The sequence below is a fragment of the Phodopus roborovskii genome, unplaced genomic scaffold (assembly GCF_943737965.1).
Source record: "Phodopus roborovskii unplaced genomic scaffold, PHOROB, whole genome shotgun sequence".
NCBI lineage: Eukaryota > Metazoa > Chordata > Mammalia > Rodentia > Cricetidae > Phodopus > Phodopus roborovskii.
Genome location: NW_026126514.1, coordinates 19,938,425 through 19,963,402, shown reverse-complemented (window position 1 = coordinate 19,963,402; position 24,978 = coordinate 19,938,425). Strand labels below are relative to the sequence as shown.

Sequence of the window (24,978 nt, the reverse complement as noted above, 5' to 3'; positions counted from 1 at the left end):
CACACACACACACACACACCACACCCTCCAATACTTAATATACATCTCACATGCTGAACTTTTTAACAAGCAGTATCCACTCACACAAGCATCCAGACCCCAAGCATGCACTGCACACCCTCTGTGGAACAGACACTAGTTTCAGGCCCAGGAAATCCAGAAGTTAGAAATAGCAGATGCAAGGGACGCCACATCATTGTGGCGTCCCTTGCATCATTGTGCTCTCTAAAAGATCACAGCTGCATCTGCATCTCAGGTTTGACATGAAGTGGTAGCCACTGAGGAATAAACTCAAGTTAACTGGATAGAACGGGAAAGGACTTTCTGGCTCCTTCTACATTTGGTAGATGCCCATCTTTCCAGAAAACAACCCCTATGTTTATTTTGTTGGCTTTCAGTCACTAAGTTGAACTTTGTTCTTGAATTTTTGCAATGTGCAAAAGTAAGATGCTGGCAGCTGTAGGGTGTTTTCAATAAATCCATTTAAAACTGGATAAGAGAAAAATATGCAGCTTCTAAAACATTTTTTTCTTTTTCTTTCAACAAAGAAAAAAATTCCAACTCTTCATCCATGAGCCAGAAAAAGCATAACTGAAGACAGAGCTGGCCACTGAGCTCCTAACACATGAATCAAGAAACAGTTTTGCCAGCAGAGAACTTCTGGACGGGGAGGTTAACGGGGAGGGCTCCGAGGGAAGTGGTGAGCACAGTCACAGATAGTCTAGAACCAAAACGTACATCTCTCAAGGTCATGTGCATGGTGAAAACAAGTGATGGTATTAAGATGATTTCTACAGAGCCAATGTAAGTTCTCAGGAAGTTACATGTTCAAAGTAACAGATCTTTCTAACCATAATTAGAGCACATTTTAAAAAGTAAGGTGGGGGAATAATTACAATGCTTTTTTCATGTGTGAGACTGTCAAATGACAAACTTAAAAAATAAAATTAAGTACAAGAAAACAATTACGCTTGAAAGCTTATCCAAAGCCAACAACTTCCAGATATCAAATTAGGTCCCTGGCCTTTTATCTCCTAAAACTGCCTGAGTGAGGTCAAGTACAGGGTGGCAACTATGAACAGCATCTTGATTGTGTAATTTGCAACTGGGATACAAAGAACTAAATTAAGTGGTCAGATTTTCAATTATAGCCCATGGTAAGCGGTTATACACCATTCATAGTTTCCCTAAGTTATATATTAGTAGGACCAGAGGGATTTAAAGCCATTTTCTCAGCAGCATCATTAATTCACAGTTTTACTGTGTGTGTGTGTGTGTGTGTGTGTGTGTGTGTGTGTGTGTGTGTCCAAGGCTCACCACAAACTCCTATACAGCCAAAGATGACCTGCCTCTATCTCCACAGGCCTGGGACAGGTGCCACCATTCCAGCCACTGTTTCAATGTAAAAGAAGCTGTCCCTGTGTCTTTCTAAGTGCTCGGTCCTCTCTCCCTACCTCTTTCCTCTAACATTAGGAAGCATCCAGAGAAGAACGGCAACGGAACTGACAGCACCATATCAAACATGAAGTCGTATTTTAAAGTGACTTGGAATGATCTCTGTAAGATAAACTAAACACAGGAGTGGAGGGAACAGTCTTTCCTTAAGCTGTATGTACAGAGAGAATCAGGATGGCCAGAAGGAAATTTACAAGGCCATTTTGACCATCCAACTACAGTACAAAGAAATACGTAACATCTACTGGGATAAAAAGCTGCTTCCAGATTTTAGAAGCGATGCAATGCTCTATTCAAAAACACAACAGATACAGGCATGCAAGACTGCACAGATTAACACTGGCCTGTATCACAAACCGTCAGCTGTTCTCGGGGCTAGATCAATTTGTTTATCAAGTTCTGAATTTGAGATTGTTTTTGTCTCCTTTAAACCAGCTGCACGCTGGCAGCAGTTCACACTAAGTGCACAGGAGTTTTAGCAGTGCACACACAGTCCCTTACCTAGACTACCGCTTCCCTTTCTGGTGTAGTGCATATTGTCACACTGACGTGAAGCAGCTTTTTCTAAAATCTTATCGAATTAATTCATATAAAAATGCAAAGTGTAATTGGAAGATGTCAATATTTTTTTTTCTTTCACTGTCAACTAATAGTGTCCTTTAGCTAAGAGAATTCCCTTTTGTCCTTTATGAGTTTATCAGGTAAAAACAAACCTCATGTAACTAGAACAATCTTAATACCAGTTCCGTCATTTGATTCAGGTTCTTGGCTACCAGATAACTGAATACTCTGAAACTATTCTAGAATAAAGTCTGATTTCCTCTGCTTAGTTACCAGAAATCTTTTATAATTTAGTTAAAAAGAAAAGACAAAAACAAAAAAATAAAAAACAATAAATTAAAACCAGGACTCCTTACAACCAGTTTTTTTCTTCTATCAGTTTAAAATTGCATGTTCCTGCTACTCAACTTTTTTTTTTTTTTTCAATTTCCAATGGAGACAGGAACTGAATAACTCCCATAAGAAACTTTCTATTCTTAGCCATGATTTTAGTAAAAAGGCACATTTTAAAAAATAAGGAGCTAAAACTTGAAACTTCTCATTGATTCTGATGATGATAGAACTGTATTATTAAAGAGGGCTTATAATAGTCCCAGTAATAAGAGAAATGATTTCAACAGCCTACAAAAAGGAGTTAACAATTCTCATAGCTAACATAACAAAATTTGCAGTCTGAGAAGCTGTCTAAAAATAAAAATAAACACACACGCACATGTACATATGCATGCTCACGTTCACACACATACCAGTGTAAATGGAATGACCTATTCAGGAATATAATGATAAAGCCCAGTTCCAGATGTAGGATACTACTCATTAAATTGTTGGGAGGTCCCATATCTCTCCAAATGAAACATCCCATTGTCATTGCTCTTGGTTGTTCACCAAAATATGATGGAAAGACCTATTTCTGAAGACACCATAAGGTTGGGTTACAGGACATACAGAAATTAATCTGGTACTGACTCAGAAGCTTCCTTACGAATAGCTAACTTTCATAGTGCCAAAAAATGCTATTCAGGCTGCTGAGGGAGAAAAGTCGTCAACAGTCTTACCTAGTTATGAACTCTGTGAGCTATAATAACGAGCAGTCCAGTAAAATATGCCCATTGGTGCAATAGTGGCATGAACATTACAAGAGTAACCAAATGCTTTGTGAGTGGAGGTAAAGCCTACTACAAAGAGCTGAACTCATGCCTGGTACTGTTAACCTGGCCAAGAACCATTGGCTGGGAGGCCATAAGATCCTACAAGAGAACCTACTATTATTTTACTAAACAGACATGCATCAAATTATCCTCTAGACATTTATAAATATACCAATGGTAAAGTTTTCAATCCTCATTAGAAAAACCTGGTTTGCAGTGGTCAGTGATTAATACAGAGACTCGTTGAATAAGTAACTATAGAATTTTCAATTCTAAATGGAACAACTATATCACACTCCTTACCCACATGGATCAGGGTACACAGCAGAGGAGTGGGCAAACAGATTGTTAAGACCAAGACATTGGAAGGTGTCTTAGTTGGGTTTCTGTTGCTATGATAAGAATCATGACCAAAATCAACTTGTGGAAGAAGGAATTTATTTCATCTTATACTTCCATTACTGAGGAAAGTCAATGCAGGAACTCAAGGCAAGAATCTGAAAATAGGAACTGGAGCAGAAGCCACAGAAGAATGCTGCTTATTGGCTTACCCACTGTGCATTCTCATATACTGCAGGACCAACTTGCCTAGGAGTATTACTGCCCCCAGTGGACTGAATCAATCAATCATTAATTAATTAGTTAAGAAAATGCCCCATGGTCTTGCCTACAGGCCAGTTTTATGAAAATATTTTCTCAACTGAGATTCCCTCTTCTTAGGTATGTCTAGTTTTGGGTCAAGTTAATAACCAGCACAGGAGGACTGCACAACTGTATTTTGAAATAACAGAACTGCAGCACTCACGAACTCACAGTAATTGTGGTTGCCTGCACAAGACCTACACAAGAACAAACCAGTCATAATCCCAGCATAGATGGGGCAGGAATTTACAAAGCCCGATTTCTAGATGAGGATCTTTGATGAAGGCTGTAGGGAAAAGTAGAGTTAGTGTTCTTCAGGGAAGTGGGTTGATCAGCATGCTCCAGTGGATGGCCCTATATCCATACACATATACATTATGAAAAGAGGACCTGGAGTTAAGAGAATGATGGGGAGGAGGGGGAGGCATCCAGGAGGAATTGGAAGGAGGATAGGCATGACGAAAGTGCATTGTACATATATATGAAAGTCTCAATGAATGAATTACAGATTTGAAGGGTGTTTTCTGAAATTGAGTGCAAATGCACACAGTAGTAGAGAAAGAAGTCGAGATTGAATTATGAACAGAACAAAGAACCGTGAGGTGTTGGAAAGAGCTGAGGATTTTACTCCAGGAGAACCTCCCATGAAAACTGAGTGAATAAAGTTTCTTCTCTCAAAAAAGGATGCTTGAGCCTGAGTCGCCCCTCTCATAGCACTGGTCACACGTGATAGGATTGCATATTTAGAGACCTGCTTTCACTGCTTGACCAGCAGCTCTAGAACATCATTGAAGGTGTGTTGTCTTCCCCTGGGATCTAGCACAGACAGGCACTTAGCACACACACATCACAATAATCAATCTGTTGGTGAGTAACACATTGTCTGCTTTCCCTCAAAGAAATCTATTGAGAATAATGTAATACAAGTCACTTGAGCAAGACAATTTACATGGCTGTTGTGTCTAGTGCTTCCCAAATAAATTAGATGAGATCATCGGAGTCCTTTAAGTGCTTCTAGAATGAACACAGGTGCATTTATTTTTAAGGCACCAATGCTAAGTCCCAGATCACTCCTGTTCTTTACTTTTGTCTAAGACAAGAATAAAAAATGGGGGAGGGGGTGGACAGACAGAGAGGGTCACAGAGAGGGAGGGAGAGAGAGAGAGAGCACAGGGGTAGAGAATATGGGAGGTATAATGTTCAAATGACATAAAATACACAGGAGAAATTGATTGGATATGTCAATGAATGATTTGGTTGTAATAACTAATAGCAGTTAGAAATGATCAGGAAACCTTATTTCAGACAACACACACACTGTAGAATAGAGCATACTGAATAAGAAAGGCATGCTGAATAAGGGATAAATAAAAACAAGTGTTGGAAAAGATGTAAAAAAATTGGGATATACTCTGCCATATATCTATATCTGTATCTATTGCTATATATCAGGCAAAATGGCTCAGCAGGGTAAAGGCTCTTGCTGTACGTGCCTGATGACCTGAGTTCAATTCTTAGAAATCACACAAAGGTGGAAACTGACTTTACAAAGTTGTCTTGTGACTGCCATATGTGTGGCATATGTGCTCATATATACCATATATACCTCTCTCTCTCTGTCTCTCTCTCTCACAGACACACACACACAGAGAGAGAGAGAGAAAGAGAGAGAGAGAGAGAAACAGTTTAGAAAAGAACTAGAAGCTCCATAGGTTGCTGGTGGAAATGAGAGCCAGGGTAGCCACCTTAGAATAGTATGACAGCTCTCAAAGGTAAACACAGTATTCTTGTAGTGCCTAGGACTTCCGCTAGTACGTCTGTACCCATGAGAATGGCATGTTCACAATATCCTCAATTGACAAAATATAAAAATAAAATTCTAAAATACCCATTGATGTTGAAAAATTCCTAAAACAGGATATATCTTTATGATGGGATAATATTCGGCAAACATTAAAAATGAAGAATTAGCATCCATGCAATAAAGGAATCTTGATATTACATAAAGGGTAGCAGTGAGGTCTACATGCTCTGATTCCATTTGATCAAACTGAGAAAAGCAAATTCTTTAAGACAAAGTGGTTTAGGGGCTGTCAGGGGATGGTGGGGGCTCAGGATGGATAGGAAGTGATGATTGATGGATATGAGGGTTATTTTAAGGGCAACAAAAATGCCTAGATTGATTTTGGTGGTGGTTGCAGTTTTATGAACACATGGAAGGCCACAAAACTGTATGTTTTGCATAGAGGAACCTTATACCTCTTGCCTAGCAAATGCAAAGCCCTGGGTTTGATCCCCAAAGAAAATGATGTGGCCAAGTGCCTCCAATTCTTATTGCCCTGCTAGAACAAGGCACATCTTTCTGGCTGTTTCTTTAAAGATTCAAATGTTCAACCTCCCTCTAGGTTTGCTTCATTAATGAGACAATATGGTTGCAATACACGCTTCTGAAAGTCATTTGGTATCACTTTTTAAAAATGGCAGTGATTCATCAGACAGGATAAGGGAAAGTAGACTGACAATGGCCTGCTCTGATGAGCCACTTTTCAGCAGATGCAGGGAAAGGGGCCAGCAGCTCAGGCCTCACAGAGCAAGCAGATTAGCATCTAAGAAACTCGGAAACTGGCCATTTGCTGGGAGTTTTGCCCTCAGAAAGGACCTGAATTACCTCCCATCACTCCTGTGCCAGCCCATCTTCCTTCCTTCTTTCCTTCCTTCCTTCCTCCCTCCCTCTGTCCCTTCCTTTTTCTTTCTTTCTGTACTGAACCTAAGCCCTCTCACATGTCAATCTGTACACACAAAGCATTCAACTTACTTCATTAAATTGCCCACGCTGGCTTTGAACTTAGGACCCTCCTTCCTCAATGTTCCAAATAGCTGAGAATCCAAGCCTATAAAACCAGGTCTAGCTAGGTGCCAGCATTTTGTGTTTGGTTTCTGTTGTTGTTTTCATTATCTTCTTTAGTCTTTACATCAACCCTCTACTGAGGTGTGATCCTCATTTTACAGAAAAGGAGTCAAGGGCAAACTCAAACAGAACCTGCCTTGAAAGAAATTCCTCTAGACTGTAGGCAGAGCAGGCAGTCGGAAGTACTGACCAAAGAGGCAGGCCCTCTCTGCCATCAGTCCCTTTCCAGCACAAGGCCAGGAAGGATTACTTCTACAACTGCTTGGGAGAACTCTGAGAAGAAGTTTCCAGCAGCTTCGAGCCCACCTCTCTGGCCTCAGGCCTTCCCTGGCAATTGGAAGGATTTGTGGTCTAAGTCCCTGAAGTCAGAGGTAGACAAAAATCCATCGTCACTCACCAGGACAGAAACAAACCTCAAGATAATTTGTTTTCCAATGGTTTTGGCTTAAAGTTCTGGTTTGGCATTGTTTTTTTTTTTTTTTTTTTTTTTTTTTTTTTTTTTTTTTAAACAACTAGCAGCTGTAGGCAATTTTCTCACACACAATAGAGACATCAATACGCAAAGAGTGGAATTTTCTCTCTTTGAATGCAAAGTAACAAGCAATCTTCAAGATACACATGGAGCTGCCACCACCAGCTCCTGGGTGGGGTTCAATTCAGGGGTCTGACAGAATATGATGGAAGGAGCAAAGATGCAGAAGCTACAGAGATACTAGCTCTTCACTGGGTCCACAATCCACGAGGTCTTCAGCTATCAGTGGCACACCTCTCCTCAGGTACACACTCAATCGTAAAGCCCTTTGAGCAGGAAATAAAACCAAGCCATAAATGCATCATTACTACCCTGCTCCACAGTCATCATGGCCCATGATTCACAGCCCCTCCCTGGGAGAGGACTATGCATCCTCCATCCATCTTGGTGACCTCATCCTTGGCCATGTGACTAGTGGTGCCAACCTCTACCAAAGAATGACCCTGTCTAACCCTGTGTTTTCAAGCATGTCTATGTGATCCACATTGGCAACGAAGCATGGGCCCCAGTGACATGCTACTTATAGACTTAGAGATTGCTGCTGCTTTTCCTCTTGGGAAGAAGGTGGCCAGGGACAGAACTACAGCTGAGCCGGGGTGAACCCCTAACACTGATGCAGGCTAAGGCCTCTAGCCCTTCCTCCCAGCCCTCTGAAAGTCTTCCCTGACCATATCCCCATCACCTGCCATACACCCCACAGCAAGTGTTCACATGACCCCTCCAGGGGAACCCTGGGCTTGTAGCTTTGATAATGGTAGAACTTCTGCTGCTATCAGCAAGAATTCATCACAGTTCTGAGGGCCAGGTTTAACTTTCTTTGTGTGTGCTTTGTTTTGCTTGAGACAGAGTTTGATGTATCCCAGGATGGCCTCAAACTTGCTATGGAGCCTAGGATGACCTTGAATTTCTGATCCTCCTGAGTCATCATGACCAGTTTATGTAGTGCTGGGGACTGAATCCAGGTGTCATAGCTGATCTTCATTGCCAACTCATTAAGCTTTGGAATACACCACGGATACACAAGTCTGGGTATGTCTGCAAAGGTGTTTTCAGAAAGATTTAAGTGAACAGGCAAGACCCACCCTGAATGTGAGCAGCAACATTCCGTGCACTGGAGTATTGGACTGACACAAAGGGACAACACTCATCTGTCTCTGCTTCCTCAAGTCAGACACATGTGACTAATAGTTGTGCCACACTCCTGCTGCCATGCCTTCCTGTCACTCTTGGACTAAAGCCAAAGAGACACTTCTCTCTTAAGTGGCTCTGTGTCAGGTCGGTTACAGGAATGAGAAAAGTCATACATCAGAGTATCTTGTACACTAGGCAACTGAACTATATACCGAGCCAGCCACCTGTGTGGGTGTGGGTGTGCAACATAGGCTGGCCTTCTAAAGATGACCTTGAATTCCCAGTTATCCCACCACCATTTCTGAAGTGCTAGGATTGCAGGCATGTCCCATCACAGCTGGTTTTAGCTTTTTATTTTAAGACCTAAAATCAAGTTCTTCATGGCTTAGGGAAGGCAGAAGGGATAAAATATTCAATATCATAAAGTATAAACATGCAATCATAAGCTATCTTTTTTTTATCCTAATCAACTCTGCTCAAAATTTGGCTCACTTCTCCTCCCAGGAGACCAAAATGCAAACCTCAGCTCCACAGACTCTCTCTTGCTGGCTCATCTTTCCATTTTTGAATTCTCATCTGTAGCTGGGACAACACTGTCAGTGACACAGCCGACTTTCTGCCCCAAGAATCAAGCAAAAGACCACAATCACGTGGCCCAATGAGAACAAACTCCACTAGGAAATACTGGCTGTGATCAAAGGATGATACGGTACTCCTGGGACTTTACTGAACACCTTGAAGGGTCATACACTAGACCCCACCCACTGTGGCCTGATCTGGCTTAAATATGGAAGGAATACCCTACAGTCTTCAGAAACTGGGATCAGAAAAATAACATGGCCATCTATACTTAAGTAGGCAAGTTCAGAGTAGTGAATGAAGCAGGGTCTTGCTGATCTCTATACTAGCTCTCTGTAAATTACAGCATAAAAGTGAAGAGTCCACTTGCACCTCTTGATGAACAGGTCCAACCCGGTCTATATCATCTCATTTGAGGACAGTGATCTCTACAGTGTGATTGTATCTATAAAAAGTTTTCCACAACAGCTGTTACTCCAATCCTGTCATTAGTCTAAGTAATAATACTGCACTTAAGTACTGATGTCTTTCGCCAAAGTTCAAAGACAAATTGGGAAGCATGACTAATTTTCAAACAGCACTAATATTATACATGGAGAAAGGAGTGGGGAAACATGGAGACATCCCAGGTGTGATGTAGATGCAGAAGTTACACACGTAAGTATAGACCTGAGGAAGAATGTGGATGGATTAGAAAGAGCAAGTTAGGATACAGTACCTACCACTATTTGAACACCCAAACATTGAAATCCCTTTTCTGCCTACTTGAAGCACAAACAAACCCCTTGAATGTACAGTCATATGACCCTTTTCAACATTCACCTGTCACAATCTGTGCACACACATATATACTTTTCCATAGTTCAGTAAGGACAGTAAAGGTTCAGATACAGCTAAGCCAACCCAACCCATTGCCTCTCCTCTTCTCCCCCGGCTTATCAACAACATTAGTGTAGACATCTGGGACTCACCACAAGTTCACTGAACATGACATCCAGCTCCTCCACAGGGGGCATGGGCAGCGCTGGCTCCATGGTCTGAAGTGCAAAGTTGCTATCATTCCGAAGCCGATATGTAATTTCTGGGTGATCATTGTTTCGGAAACAGCAAAAGATAAATGAAATCCCTCGTCCACCTCTCTTCCTCGGGGCCATGGTTGAATTTCCTATTTCTTGATATTACTAAACTCTGCAAAAAGAAGATATGACATGGTTGAATATGACAGACAAAAAAATGTTTGTTTTTTTTTAAATCAAACCAATTCAAAAGAGAGTTGCCTGTGCTTCTGGCAACATGTAGACTCTACAGGAAACAAGGAGGGCAGACAATCCATGTCCTTCCATTCACGTATTGAATCCTTCTTTAAGCCAACTGTGTACAAAAAGTTCAGCTCCAGATACTGCACCCTGCAACATGGCCAGTCCAGATGATGGCTGGCTATTCTTTGTATGGAATTCCTTTTCCTCAGAAATGACTGTTTCTGAAACGTCTCTTTGCATCAGACAGAAATCATTTCAGAAAACCACAACCAATCAAAATGCAGAGTTGTGGAGCCCAAACCCAATGGACTCCCACACCTAAGGTCCAGAGAACATTGCAGAACAGAGACCAGAAGGATTAAGAGCCAAAGGATCAGGGAGTTTGCTGTGAGATTGTGTCTCCTAGTAATATCAGAAGCTACACCCATAAAGTCTGACAAATACCACAACCCAAATGTGAGCTAAACAAGTATGATACCAATGAACATACCAAACTGAATGGGGACACCCACAAAGCCTCAATCCTACACACAAAGGGGGGAAAAAACCAACAACAACAACAACAACAACAACAAAAACATTACAACTAAGCTGGGAGTGGGAGAGATGGTCTTACTCAGGGAAGAGCATACCAATTGGTTGTCTGGTGCCAGATGATCACCCCTGAAAACATGCACACAAGCAGCATTACATGAACTCAACAGGTTACATTTTAGAATATGTATGTATGTATGTGTATACATATATATATATATATATGAAAAAAGAGGCCAAGAATGAAGGAGACTAGGAAAGGGTTTATGGAGGAGGGGGATTGGAAGGAGGAAAGGGAAGGGAGAAATAGTGTCTGTAAATTATAATCAAAAATAAGCACCAACCACAAAACAAAAAAAGAATGATTGCTTCTTCTTTGGTCCCAAGAAAATCTCATTATCCTTGCTTTCAAGTTAAAGCTTTATATCTTTTCTTTCACTTTTTTAATTATTTGTGGGGAGGGACATTTTGTGGCACAGTTCTTATGTGTGGAGTCTGGGAACAATTTGGGGGAGTCAGTTCTGTCTTTCTAACATGAGGGCTCCTGGCACTGAACTTAAACTCAGGTCATCAATCCGGGTGGTAAGTGCCTTTACCTGCTGAGCCATCAAGTCAGCCCTCAAACATCTTTAAATTCCGTCACCTCCCATAGGTTGACTGCGTAATACTGAATAGATGCTGTCCTAGCACGTGTGCAGTCCTGTTCTTTATCCTGTATCTTCTGTTAAATAGTGATAACTGAAGCACGTGGTCTAATGTACTTTGTCTAATGCCAGAAACAGAGGAGTCACTCTGTAAATGTTTAACATAACTGAAGTTAATGACAAATCAAAAGCTTTAGCGATTAGCACTTTTTAAACAGAAAGACAAGAGTCCACCAATAAGGAAAATATTGAAATAAATTACAGCAGGTTCACAATAGAATATTATGAATTCGTTAACCAGAACAAGACACCCAAATTGTAAGTAAAAAAAAGAAAGTTCAAGTACTATATACATGGTACACATACTATATACCCTGCAAGATTACAGGGTGTTTACAGAACATATTAAGATTTATGGATATATACATAGATACTAATAACAGTAGCCTCAAAAATAAAAACGTTTGGGGAGCTGTCCCTTTCTATCTTATACCCTTTTGAATTTTCACCATAAAATTGTTTTTAAGGAGTTGAGTATTTTTTGCGTTACAACCATATTTTGTCTGGGAATTATTTCCAAGTGATACAACCAAGGGAAAAACCAGGTCCCAGAAAACCCACGTAGTGAGTGTTACCACAGCACATATTAAAAGCAGTCTCACGGACAGGAAAGGAAGCACTGGGAGGTGACTGTGCAGCGCTGCTTCCGGCGAGAGCCCAGCCCATGTAAGTAGTACAGACAGGTCTGTAGTGCCAGCGGCCCTACAAGGAGACAGGAAACAGACAGGAGAAGCTAGGCGCTCTCCAGAGGCTAGCCTAAGCTTATGCAGCAGGAGGCAAGAGATCCATGTCAAGCGAGGTGGAAGGGGATAGGGTCACCACACTTTAGCGTTGAACACAGGTGGCTTGCTGAAGAGCTATAGAGAATGCCAAGCCCCTCCCAGGGGGAAGACAGCTGATTTCAGAGATGAAGTCAATGATGCCATGTTCACAATTAAGGACAAAGCAGTTTGTCCTCCCACTCAGAGCTAGCAGATGGCAGGCACTTCCTAAAAGACAAGAAAAGACCCAAGGGGGAGGAGAAGGCCTGCATCTGTCTAAACTTGAGCTGATCTCTGGGCTGAGACAGAACCAGGCTCAGAACAGTGCTGCTTCCAAGGTAGGATTGAAAGACAGTGGGCCACAGCTATGGGAGCCATAGGCAGCTCTCTGTGAGCAAGGAAGATCAGGTAGCAGGAAGGAGCCCCTGGCTGGCACTGTTATCTTCAAACCATTCCTCTTAGGAATGCCCAGGGCAATAATGCACCCTAGCTATCTCAGAAAACTTCCTGCAATTAAAAAGAACATGCACAGCCAGCTCGTCTCCCGAGCCTCTTCAACCTGTCCCTCCTGCCTTCCCACCTTGCCTTGGGTTACTGCATCTAAAACACACGGACCATGTTGGCTTCGATCTCAGGATCTTTGCACCAACAATGTCAGAGACTGGCAGGTACACAGATGAATCCTCATGATAAAGCATGAGCACTCCCTCAAAGAGGCCACCCCCATTATGGTCTACAGTAGTCATTTTTCCATATCCCGTGCATTATCCCTCCATGCCAGTGAAGCTCTGCAGAGCAGTTGCCACTAGTTGGTTATTTTATGAAGGAAGAGCCATAGTAAATACTTAGGGAATACTTGTTAGGATTCAGGCATCGTGGGGGCCTGTGCTTGGGGTTCTGACAGGATACACCCTCAGCTGTAGCCACTAAGAGCACCACCTGTGCATAGTCACTATGTCCCTTTTTAAAGGGCCCTGCCCATCTCCCATCCTCTCCTCTCCCCCCTCTTTCTCCCCTCCTCCTCTTTCCTCTCCTCTTCTCCTTTCTCCTGCTTCCTGCTGCTCCCATACCCAGAAGCCAGTCTTCTCCCCTGCCCTTTCCCTAATAAAAATCCCCTCTGCTTGAACCCTGTCTCATGGCATCTTTCTCTCATGCGCTACTTTTCTTAAATTACAATCACACTGAATTTTAATATTCTAGCTAATTTTAAAGGGCTCTACTTCAAAAAATTTACAAACTCTGGGGCAGGAAGATGAAAGTTGGGCACTTAACTTTGGCCTATAAGGCTTTCAGCTTTTAAAGAGCAATGTATTATGCAAGACTGTTGCACGTAATAATACAAATAGAAACACAAGACAGAGACTAGAAACAAGTGTGGTAGCATTTAAAAATAGTTCTGGAGAGATTTTTTCTTTAGTTTTATCCTTAAGTTTTACAAGTGAAACTCTACAAACCCCACTGTAAAAAGCATCACCATTTTTTTTTTTTTTTTTTTTTTTTTTTGGTTTCCGCATTAATATTTTGGGAAAGATTTTATACATAACCATGGCTTGCAAACATCTCTGGGACTGAGCCCTTAGCTGTTTAGGCAGTGAGAGGTGTGGGCATGGTTTCTCAGCATCTGCAATTCCAAGCCCTTGGGACACGAAGGGAGGGAGGGATGTAGCCCTGAAGGGTGACCATGTTGGCTCTGAGAAAAAAGATTCAGTTCAGACATTTACTATCTTACTGAACTGGAATATGCATTTCTTGGTCTAAGGTTTACATATAGGTCATACAACACACATGTGGTACATGGGAGTCCCTTGACAAATGTTCATCAGTACCTGCTATGTCCCATACACAGTGAGCACCTAAGGATTCAGAAATGGGAACTTAGAGCCAGGGGACAGTAACATATCAAATCATTAAAACAAAGGTAATATGACATAACCTGACAGCAAGCTTCAGGAAAACCGGCAGTAAGATCTGGAAACAGTCCTTGATAGACAAGCAGAGTCAGAAGCGAGCAGGAAAGCGGGACACTCCAGAAGAGGGGATGGGGGCACTGACAAGGGTGTCGGGCATGTGTAGCCTGAGGCAGGCTAGTGCACATCCTCAGTTTCCTATGGGAAAGCCCTGGGCTCTCATTTCTTTGCTCAAAAATCTGCTAATGGTTCCCTCAGTACTATTTTAAATGGGCTTTCAGTGCTCCAAACTGAATTTTAGCCCAATTTTCCCATGTTTTTTATTTTGTTAATAGTATCCTACTTTATTCACAAGCCACTTCCTATGTCCGCCCAAATATCTTGTACTCCTACCATTTTCATCCTAGGCAGCCCCTTGTTCTTCATGACTTCTGTCAACATCCTCCCGCCCTGCCAGTACCAGTCTCCAGAGCACTCGGGCTGTGAGACACATCTGTGGCCGATGGCAGCTGGGATCTGGTTCAACAGTTCTTAAAGCAACCTATCAAAGCCTTAAAACAGGCACACATTCTGACCTAGTATTTCTGCTTCTGGAAATATACCTTAAATGCTCGTTCTGAAACACAAAGATGTACTTTGTTTCTCCTCTCCCTCTCCCCGCTACACACACACACACACACACACACACACATCAAACCATCCAAAACAGCCAATAAATAGTAGCATAAGATAAGAGACAATGATGGGAAATTATGTAAAAATTGTTATATAATGGCACAAAGATGGTGGATCAGCAGCAGCTATTTACAAGAGGATACGAATGATATGCTCATAACTATAGATATACAGTATCACATTTTATTGAAAGTCTACATGCATAAAAGCATAAGAAGAATGGGAGAGATTTATCAATATCAGCAGTGGTTGACTCTGTGATATGTGCAGATCACCTGGACTTTCTAAGACATAAAGCTTCTATTGTGCCCCATATTGTTAAAATGGGGCATACTATATGTACCATTAATGAAAAAAAAAGATTTTCTGAAATAACTGATGTGATTATTTGCTAGCTTTAGAAAAAGGAGGAAAATGTGAAAAAAAAAATGTCTATTAAAAATACTCAAAAGAGAGAGCATCATGTCCCAAGTTCCATCTCCAGCACAAGGACTAGTTGTCTTCCTGTAATCTGCTGCAAATGTCTATGTTTATAATACACAGCATAAATATCTCAGCAACCTCAAATCACTGTGGAAGTCTCTCTAGTCAGAAGTTCTCTACATGTGGATCACGACCCCTTTGGGGGTCATATATCAGATATCCTACATATCAGATATTTATATTACAATTCACAACAGTAGCAAAATTACAGTTAAGAAGTAGTAAGGAAATAATTTTATTCCACAGCATGAGGAACTGTATTAAAGGGTCACAGCATTAGAAGGTTGAGAGGCACTGATCTAGCTAATCTCATGTCTTGCACGCTGATAGATAGGCCCCTGATGCACACTAGGTCAAAGGAGTCATGCCTTATCTCATTAAACTGTAAGGCTTGGTGTTTGTCTTTGTTATGTGTCAAAAGGGCAGGAACCTCCATCTCCTTGAAAGCCAGGTCAGCATCCTGCAAAGCCTATTAACAGTAAACTGAAGAGACCATTCAGGTCAAGGTCTGTGTGGTTAGGTGGAGCGGTGGGAGGAATACTTAAGACTTCTGGGAAATAAAGGTGAGAAAACATGGCATATACAAGGGACGGCACCTGGAGGGTCTGAAGGGCTTCAAGTTAGTGTTTAGCCACTTCTTCCAGACAGTCTTGCTAACTACCCAACCTGTCTGAATCCTCACAGCATTTCATGATGCCACCCACGATACACAAAGGGTACAGTCGTCTGTGATGTTATCTTTCTTCCCTGTTTGAAGGCGTCAACTCCCTGAGGACAAATGCCCAAAGCATATGTTGCTTAACACCTCACATACAAGATGGTGACCAAACAATTTGGAAATTTTGCATTTTCTAAGTTGTTTTATATAAATTCAAGCTATACTACATCATGGTTGTATTGAGGGGCCAGGGAGTAATAGTGTTGGGACCTAAATCTCAGTCAAAAGCCTTTTTTAAATCTTAAAAGGAGAATATGAGGGTATGACTAATTCTAACATGGGTGAAAAGTTAGATTCTACTACAGGTCAGAATCTGATTGAAATAATTTTAGGCCCAGAAGTCAAGATTTCATGCTCATTCCTCAATGGAACCACAATTGATTTAATGCACATTAAAATTATCCATCAGGCATAGGAATAGCTGAGATGTCCAACTGGCAGCCATTTCATGAACATATTTGGAAGGCCACTTTTCAGAGCCTCATCTCTTAGATACAGATCAAAACAGGATGTAAAAGCAATCATCCACTTGATCTCTCAGAGGCAGGAACCACTTCCACAAGCCTCCATCCACATCAAACACTTCACTGACTACTACAATTCCAACAGCTGCCTTGAGCCCTCCAAGCACATGACATCCATCACTTCTTGCCAGAAGCCAATTAGAAAGAGAAGCCTGTGGAAGCCTTTGTTTGCTGGTAAAGCAAAGGTGTTCATGCAGACAAGCCTGGCCAGCTGGGAGTTGGGTGTGCGGTGTGCAGAGAAGTGAGGCTGGAATTCAGTCCCCACCCTCTCCAGCATCAGGGTCCTGGCCTTAGGCCGCCACCTTTCACCTCCTAACAGAATGATTTCAACAGTTTCTTATTCCTAGCTCTTGGTTTTCAGGCCAGGTGTTGGTAGCCCTTTCCTGTGTGTGACCTGACAGTAAATACTCTAGGTACTGTAGGAAGTGTGACCTCTGTTACAAGTAGTCAATGCTGCCATTTTTCCCATGAAAGCAGCCACAGGCATATGTAAACATGATGAACCCAAGTCTTAAAAAACTCTAGACAGTGAAATATGAATTTCATGTTACTTCATCACATTCCTGACTGGGGATATAATTCAGTTGGTGAAGTGCAGCCTAACAGGCACACAACTCAGGGTTCCACTCCAGAACAACACTAAGTAAGATCTGGTGGTGTACATCTGTAATTCCAGTAGGAGGGTCAGAAGTTCCAGGATAATGAACCACACATGGTGAGTTCAAACTATGTGAGATCCTCTCTCTCAAAACAAATAAATAAAAACTTTTAAAAAATCTTTAAAAATGTTTTATCATATCCATAAACAGTATTTTTTAAACTTACTTTCAACCACCAAATATATGAAAACCATTCTTAATTCAGAGACCAGAAGAGTAGGTGGAGTGCCTATACATGCCCTTGGGCTTCAGACTACAATGGCTGTCTTTCAACATCAAATGCATCCATTTAATCTACTGAGCTGTTCCAGATAAGGCTCAGGGAAGGCCCCACCTGATAAGTAACATTTAGCTAAGTGCCGTGTCAGTAGAAAGGGTTCCAGACAGGAGCAGAATGTTCACTAGGCTGTATCATGAAGGAGACAGGCACACTTGAGCCACAGAGAAGCCTAGGGTGTGACTAATGGGAGACTGGAGAGGGTAGAGGCCCAAACTCAAAGGGTGACTTGATTTTCCTGCCTTCATCTCCCAACTTCCCAAACACTGCCCAAGCTTAGGCCAACACACAAGTGGGCATATGCCATCATCAGGCCTTAATAGAAGTTGCACTCTTGAGCATGCATGCACGCACAAGAATGTACATGAACACACAGGCATGGACACATGTATGGGTACATGCAGAGGTCAACTTGTAGGGAGTAGTTCTTTCCTTCTAACATGAGTCCCAGATCTTAAACAAGTCATCAGTATCAGCAGCAAGCGCCTTTATCTGCTCAGCCATCTCAATAGCCCATGTTTTCCTTCCTTATCTGGCCATTTTTATGGACCTTAAACTTTCCAGGGATGGGTATACAACCTTGCCACAACTATTGTACATACACATAACTGAGTGCACTTATAGTTTGTTTTTCCACTAGACTCAGGGACCCTGAGAGCAGTGACTATGTCTTATTTAGCCCCTGACACGAGGTATGTTCTCAATAAATGCTTGCTGAATCAAAAGCATAAATGCCTAAGTGAGCAGATGGTGTGACCTCTGAATTTCAGGCATGTGACTTTGTGATCTTCCCACAGTTGTCCTTGAATCTGTTTTTACAACCACCAGAACATTTATAACCAACTGGAGTGTCGGGTACTTTTTAGCCTCTAGTCAAATTTTTGTTGCTGGTCAATGCTTTGGCAGATGGAACTGACCCTCACAGTATTTGCAGTTTCCCTGGAGAAGAACAAAAGATTTCTGGGAAAACTAGTTAAGTGCTACCTTGTCAACTCATTTACAAATCGGCTCCGTGGGAGGTCCAATCATGGCAAAGACCTTTAGGTACTTCCCAAACTCCTTACATTTAAAAATATTTTGCTTTAGAAAATAAACTTTTACTCGGTTAACCTTATCAGAATCCTTTCAATATGCCAGACAGCTAGAAACATAGATGGAGTACCACTCTGGGAGTTCACAGCCTAGTGGGGATGACTGGGGACCAGCAGAGCTGGTCCTTCTCTTGTCTACAGAGGGCATATGTGATTCCTGAAATCAGGAACCAGAGTGTCACATTTTGGCTCCTTCTTAATCAGATCTGCCTGAAAGAAAGGACCAATTCCACCATGACAGCTGGGCCCTCAACCAGAACACTTTTGTAATCTCAGCTTCTGGCACTAGGGCAGAGGAAGAAGTCACCTCTGGGACATCCCGATGCAATCCATCTATAACATTACAGATGGCTATTACTATGCTGTGCACAAGGAAGCAATTAAAGCTACTTAAGATTCTGGAGCAGGTGCATTTTGCTTAGCAAAGGGTAAGAAATTCAATCCATCTGTGGTCTAGCTCAGAGTCAGAGTCACTTGTACTGCTCTTTAACAAAACAAACAAAACCTCTCAATGCAGCACAGGTCAGAGAATAAAGCCAATATTAGGGAGTTTAGGCGATGATGGTGGTTGAGATTTTTTTTTTTTTTTTTTCTAAATTGGCAAGAAGCTTCAAGTCTGTAAGAACCCCCTTCCTAACACTTTTCCTTTGATAATGGCATAGGAGATCTGTAACATCTACTTGCCACAAAGCAAGACACAAAGGATATCCAATGTTTGGGGGAAACATGAACATTCTAATGACAAAATTAAGTTTACATTGATCTGTACACATTTTAATTGGTTCATCAGAGACTTCTGTTACCTATTTTAAAGATGGTTGACCATACCAAAGGATCAGCATTCACTGGCTATGTTCTCAGGGTTTTCCCCTAACAGGCGTAGTTACAGAGGGAACTATAGCCTAGATGAGCTGGTAGCAGGAAAGGAACATGAGGCACAAAGCGCCCGCTAGCCACCCACTCGCCTAAGTGCTAACAGTTTCTGCATGGACTCAGAAGTTTAGTGGGAACCATTAGTCCTTCTCTAGGTCTGTTATTTTAACCAAGACACGATGTTTCATAGTAAATTCTCCAGTTAAAAATCTCAACACCAAATTACAAGCATGTCTGTACATTTCTGAAATCTCTGAGACAAATTGAATTTAGGTCCCAAGCGCACACAGAGGGACACACATCTGTATGGTAAGAACCTTAGGGAGAAATGTTGGGACTTCCCACTTCAGTTGCCACACGTCTTGCTTTCAGAGCCTTGGTCCACCTCACACTTTAGTTCTCCAGGGACTTCCAAAGAAATCTGGGCTGCAGCCCCACAACTCAAGGCCTCTTATCAAGAAAATGTGAAAGGGAAAGATAGCTTTGCTTCTTTCTCTGGCCATCTCTCTCCTCTCACATTCCTCTTGTCTAGTTTCATTTCCCAAGCATACCAGGTGCCAAATGCCAAAGAATCATGGGATACAGTCAAAGGTTGCAGAAGCATCTGAAACCCTGCAAGTTTCAACATCCTTTCTACCAGGAAACGGAAAGGGCGTTTCTCAGTACATCAGTGGAGAGACAGCCCAGCCCTTCCCACACACTTGGTCCCAAAAGGATGTTCTAATAGGGCATGTCTTGGAGTGGCTCTGGGAAAGTCACTCAGCACTCAGTGCTCTCTCATCCCAGTAACATCTTTGATGCAAGAAGAAAACAAGGAGGGCATCCCACTCCTGCCCCACCCCAGCAACAGGAAAAACAAATTCCAAACATCCAAAATTCCAAGAACCCCCTAAAAATCAGAACTTCTGTGTCCACTGGTCATCCAGGCAAGCACAAGAGTGCAAAGCAGAAAGCCCTTCCTCCCTTAGTTCTTTTCTAGATGAGGGAGGAAGGAGCCCACATGCACTCCACAAACACCATCAGCATAGACCAGGACTCAACTGGTAAATACACACATTCTCAACTGTGTTTCCAAGTTCCTGCCCCAGATCTTGCCAGAAGCCCTCACCCTCACCACCTCTCACAGGGACAGTAGATACGTCTAGTGGCATGACTCAATATTTTAACTGAAGGGTCACAGTATAAATCCCTAAAGCCAATAGAACACAGTTCTTGGTGAGGATGTCTGTGTTGCTCACATGACAGAAACCAGCGTCTGGAAGCCAGGACAGCTCAATCATCTGGGAGAAAAGCCAAACCAAAAGTGTCACTGGAGCTCCACCAGAGTAGTCACAGCCTCACCACAGGGCTGCGGCAGTGGGCAGCAGACCTGTTGCTAGCCTAGGAGTTGAGTGATAAACAAATTGAAGGTGAAGGCCAAAGACACAGATCATGTTCTCCCATTGGGTCCCTGTCTTTGCTGCCTCTAAAAGGACCACTTGAAGCCTGTACAAAAACACCTTTAAAAGTAGAGGTTACAAAGTACAAGGTAAGACTTCCTAGCCAGCTGTGTCACACAGAACCCTCGGTTGTTTCAGAAGCCAAGTTTTATTCCTTAACATGCAAAAGGATGTAGCGTCCTGATTCACCCCCAGAGTTTTCAGGAAGAGCCCCAGGGTAAGACCATTCATCACTGGGAAGGACATATGTTTTGCAAGACACCAGCACACACTTGTTCCTCCCATGCTCTGGTACGTGGTTGATGTGGCATCCTCCTGAAGTCAGTCTTGACAAACTGCCTCCAATAGCAGCCCCATAACAACCACACTGCAAATACTTCAGGGTTAAGATCACTACACACAAGCAAAGAGGCCTGGTGTCGGCCACAGAGAACACACCTGCTATCCCATGACAGTGGCTGAGAGGAGACACTGTGTCTTTTAACATCTCAATATTGGAAATAGTTCTGGCAAATTCTCAGAGAGAAACAGAACAGATTACTTAGTATACTTATTCTCTCTCGATGACTATGTTCTAAAACTTCAAAGTTTACCTGACAATGCCATGCTAGAAATCCCAGTGAAGCCATAAGCACTGCTCCAGGGAGAATTGACTTCTGTTTCCAGCCCTCAATGACCCTAAGCCAGAAGCCACCCAATCTTATCCCTTCTCAATATGATAAGCAAAGTTTATCAAGAATATATAATCTGTATTTCCACATAGGCTTCAACAGAGGAAAACGGCTGCCAGCATTCTTATGGAACACAATTCCCTGGATTGAAAATAGAAGAAAGATTTGCCCAGAGGCCTTTTACCTTCATGTTTACAGAGAGCAAGTTTGAAAACACCCTTCTTTTTATGATCTGTTTCCACACCAAGTTCCATTAATGCATCTGCAAGGGGAGGGACAGAAACACTAAAGAGAGCAAAGATTCTTGGTTAAACTTAGCCTCTCACCAGGGTCCCATTGTTCTCAGGTATGGGCAACCGAGGTACAGGCAGCCCAGGAATTGTGACCTGAGTTCAAATCCTAACTTAACCACGTCTTATAGAACATTAGGAAAGACCTTTGTATTTCTTGGCTCAGTTTTATCATCCAAAGAAATGAAAGAAAGTTATGTTTGCTTTTATCTCCTCTATTTTTCTATAAATAAATAAATAAATATGTGCATCAGGTCGAGTTAAATAAAACCTTAAACACAAAACTAAGATGAACACTGAGATGGTCAGAGTGTAGAGTACAACACGGGCAATACATAAGCCCACAAAAGACCTAAAGTGTAAGTTTCTAAGAGGAAATGATTGGGTAGTGCAGTTCTCACTAGCTAAAAGACTTGGTAGAGCTCGGTGCCTATTCTCTGTAGAGAAATTACTCAAGGCATTGGATGGAAGGCAGCATGAGTGTTGTGTGCTGCCCCTTTGCAGTGTTTAGCATCTCCAAATAATCATCATAGACACTGGTGGTTCTCAATGGACACATAAGGGGGAGGCGGAGCAGGTAGAACTTGTATGGTGACTGCTGCTTTGTGGAAATAAGCTAACCAGATGCTCACTGGCATCCCTGTGCATATCAGCAGAACACATTCCTGGAATAAGATTGCCTTAATCTCAAACAGGGTAGTTGTCATCGCTAAATCAAGAGCTCTGTAGGTTGGTCAGCTTATCTGCTAATTGTGGGAAATGCCCTGAGTTTTGGGGGACGGTGTGGAAAAGAACATTTAAAATAAAGCTTTGCTACATGTTGTGAGGAAATCAAAAGCATACTACTCTAACCCAACTACTTACATACAAACCACACACCACACCCAGCTGAGTCACCACCAGGACACTGACATTGGCAGTGCAGACCCGATCCCTCCAGAGTGTCCCCAGTCACTGACCTCATCTATTTACTATCCATTTTCTAATTGTGAAGGCATCTCCTCTGCCTAGAAACTATTTGTCAGCTGATCACCAAGACAGAAAATCTGTTGTAATCCCTCCACTGCCCAGAACCCAGGACCACTGGAACTCAAACTCTTGCCACAGAAAGCTCAATCTGAACACATGGATGTAGCCACCATGTGGGATTACAAATGTCAAAAACACTTATGGGAAGCTACCAAGTACCTGACTCTTTCTGAGCTTCCAATTTTAGAGTAAGAAACACCATTTTCCAGCCTCTGTCTACCTACAACCTACTGCTCAGAGGGCAACACTGTGAACTTTGCACGTGCCAACCTGTATCTATGCTCGGGCTTCTACTGAGATGAACACAATGGGACAAGGAGCCACTCAGAAACCACATGGAGAAAACGCAGTCACAGGACGAAATCAGAACTGCCTCCCAAAGAGTCACCCTGCCCTTCATAAAAATTCCACTTGCAAATTTTACATAATAAAACTTCAAAACAGGCTTCAATTTTATGCAAGCTTAACTATAGAAATGAGGCGGTAAAAAGAACACTGAGCTTCTACTCCACCCTGTGTGGGTGTGGTGTGGATGCAACAGGTACTGTGTTGCTCTTCAATAGAACTGCCCCAAACCCTCAGCAGACACACACATCCCCTGATGTTTACAAGTGGAGGAAGTAATACCTTGTCAGGTTGGTCACCGGGACTTATTTCCAAAGACAAAGCATATTAAAAGGTCTACTGAAATAAAGCTTTGATATGGGCTGTCCCAACCTCTTTTCATGTTGAGAACATCCACAAGCAACTAAGGGGGAGAAAGAAAAACATAACAAACAAACAAAAGCCTCTCAAAAATAAAATAACTTAAAAAAATAAAATGGGAGCAGGGAGATAAGCAAGGAGGAAAATCCTTAGCCAGGATGCTGTGGGTGTTGTGAACTGGAGCCTGCCAGTGGACAGCAGTTTGATTGACAAGTCTATTGTTTTATGCTTTAAGCCTCACCTAAGGAATTCTCAATTTTCTTCCCTGTTTAGGAATTTAACCTACAATTACACCCAGGAAAGTCAAGGCAATCTTGGGTCAGAAAGGAAAGACCCAACACAGACTCATATATGTGTTCTGATAAATATTAGATGCCCATGCTGAACCAAAGAAATCAGGGGCACTGGCCCTGGGGCCCAGGATAATCTCTCAGGGCCCCACAGGTGACTCTACCATACAGCTAATTTGAGAGCTAGTGTTTGGACACCCTGCATCTGGGGTTACAAAGAACATGCTAAGGCCATGGGTGCTGATATAAAAAGAGCTAATATATTCAGACAGAAAGACACATACCTAATGGAAGTCAAGTAATGCCACAATGTGTGTGACACCATTTAATGTAAAAACAGAAAAGAACTACATTTCTTATAATACAGACTAAGTTTTTAAATATACAACCCTTAAAAACACCCTATGTATGTGGACACATAGAGATCATTCCAGAACTGCTTCAAGTATTAACTATCACACGACTAAAGTATTTAGCCAAGAATTTGCTCAATAATTGGTGACTATTACTTCCATGTGGGTCTAAGTTTGCTTTATGGTGCCTGTGGCAAGGGTTTCAAGTGGATAAGGAACTGAGAAGACTATGATGTAGTTGTCAGTGAGCTACTGACAGTACAGTATTCTAAGTTTCTTCTACAACCTCATTAAAACTTATGTCTACAGCCCCTTGGCCTCTCAATTGGTCCTTCCATGCTTGCATTTTATGCATACTTGAAACACATGCCCATAAAGGCAGACATGTCACCATCAATATTGTGACTTACAGATCTTCCAGAGTGTCCCACTTAGGTTTTCCATGTCAACCCATACCTACAAACAACAAAGTGTCAGGTGAAACTGTGATGACATATAAGACACATGTTCTCAGGACATCACCTCTACAGGAACAATGTCACAAAGATCCATATGAGGCTGGCTTTCCAATCTGCATAACCCAAGAAGCATCTTAGCAGAAAGTCTCTGGCTCTGGAGGAAGTTCTCCAGATGACTCCAGGAGCACTTAGGACAGAATGCAGCAAATGCTATAACTTTGCATCTGGCTCCATTTCAGCCATAGCTCTATGGTGGATGGGACATTCTAAGAATTTTAAGAGTCTTCAAGATGCACCCACATGGCTGAAATTACTGATTACT

At 42.2% G+C, this 24,978-nt stretch overlaps 1 protein-coding gene across 3 annotated transcripts in view; it reads right to left on the bottom strand.

Annotated features, from left to right (window-relative positions):
* Positions 1–24,978, bottom strand: part of Daam1 (dishevelled associated activator of morphogenesis 1) — a 163,175-nt gene that overhangs the window by 86,801 nt on the left and 51,396 nt on the right. For all 3 annotated transcript variants that reach the window (XM_051195970.1, XM_051195969.1, XM_051195971.1), the window contains exon 2: positions 9,928–10,144. In XM_051195970.1, coding sequence (XP_051051927.1) covers positions 9,928–10,110 — 183 coding nt within the window. In that variant the 5' untranslated portion in view covers positions 10,111–10,144. The remainder of the gene's footprint in view (positions 1–9,927; positions 10,145–24,978) is intronic.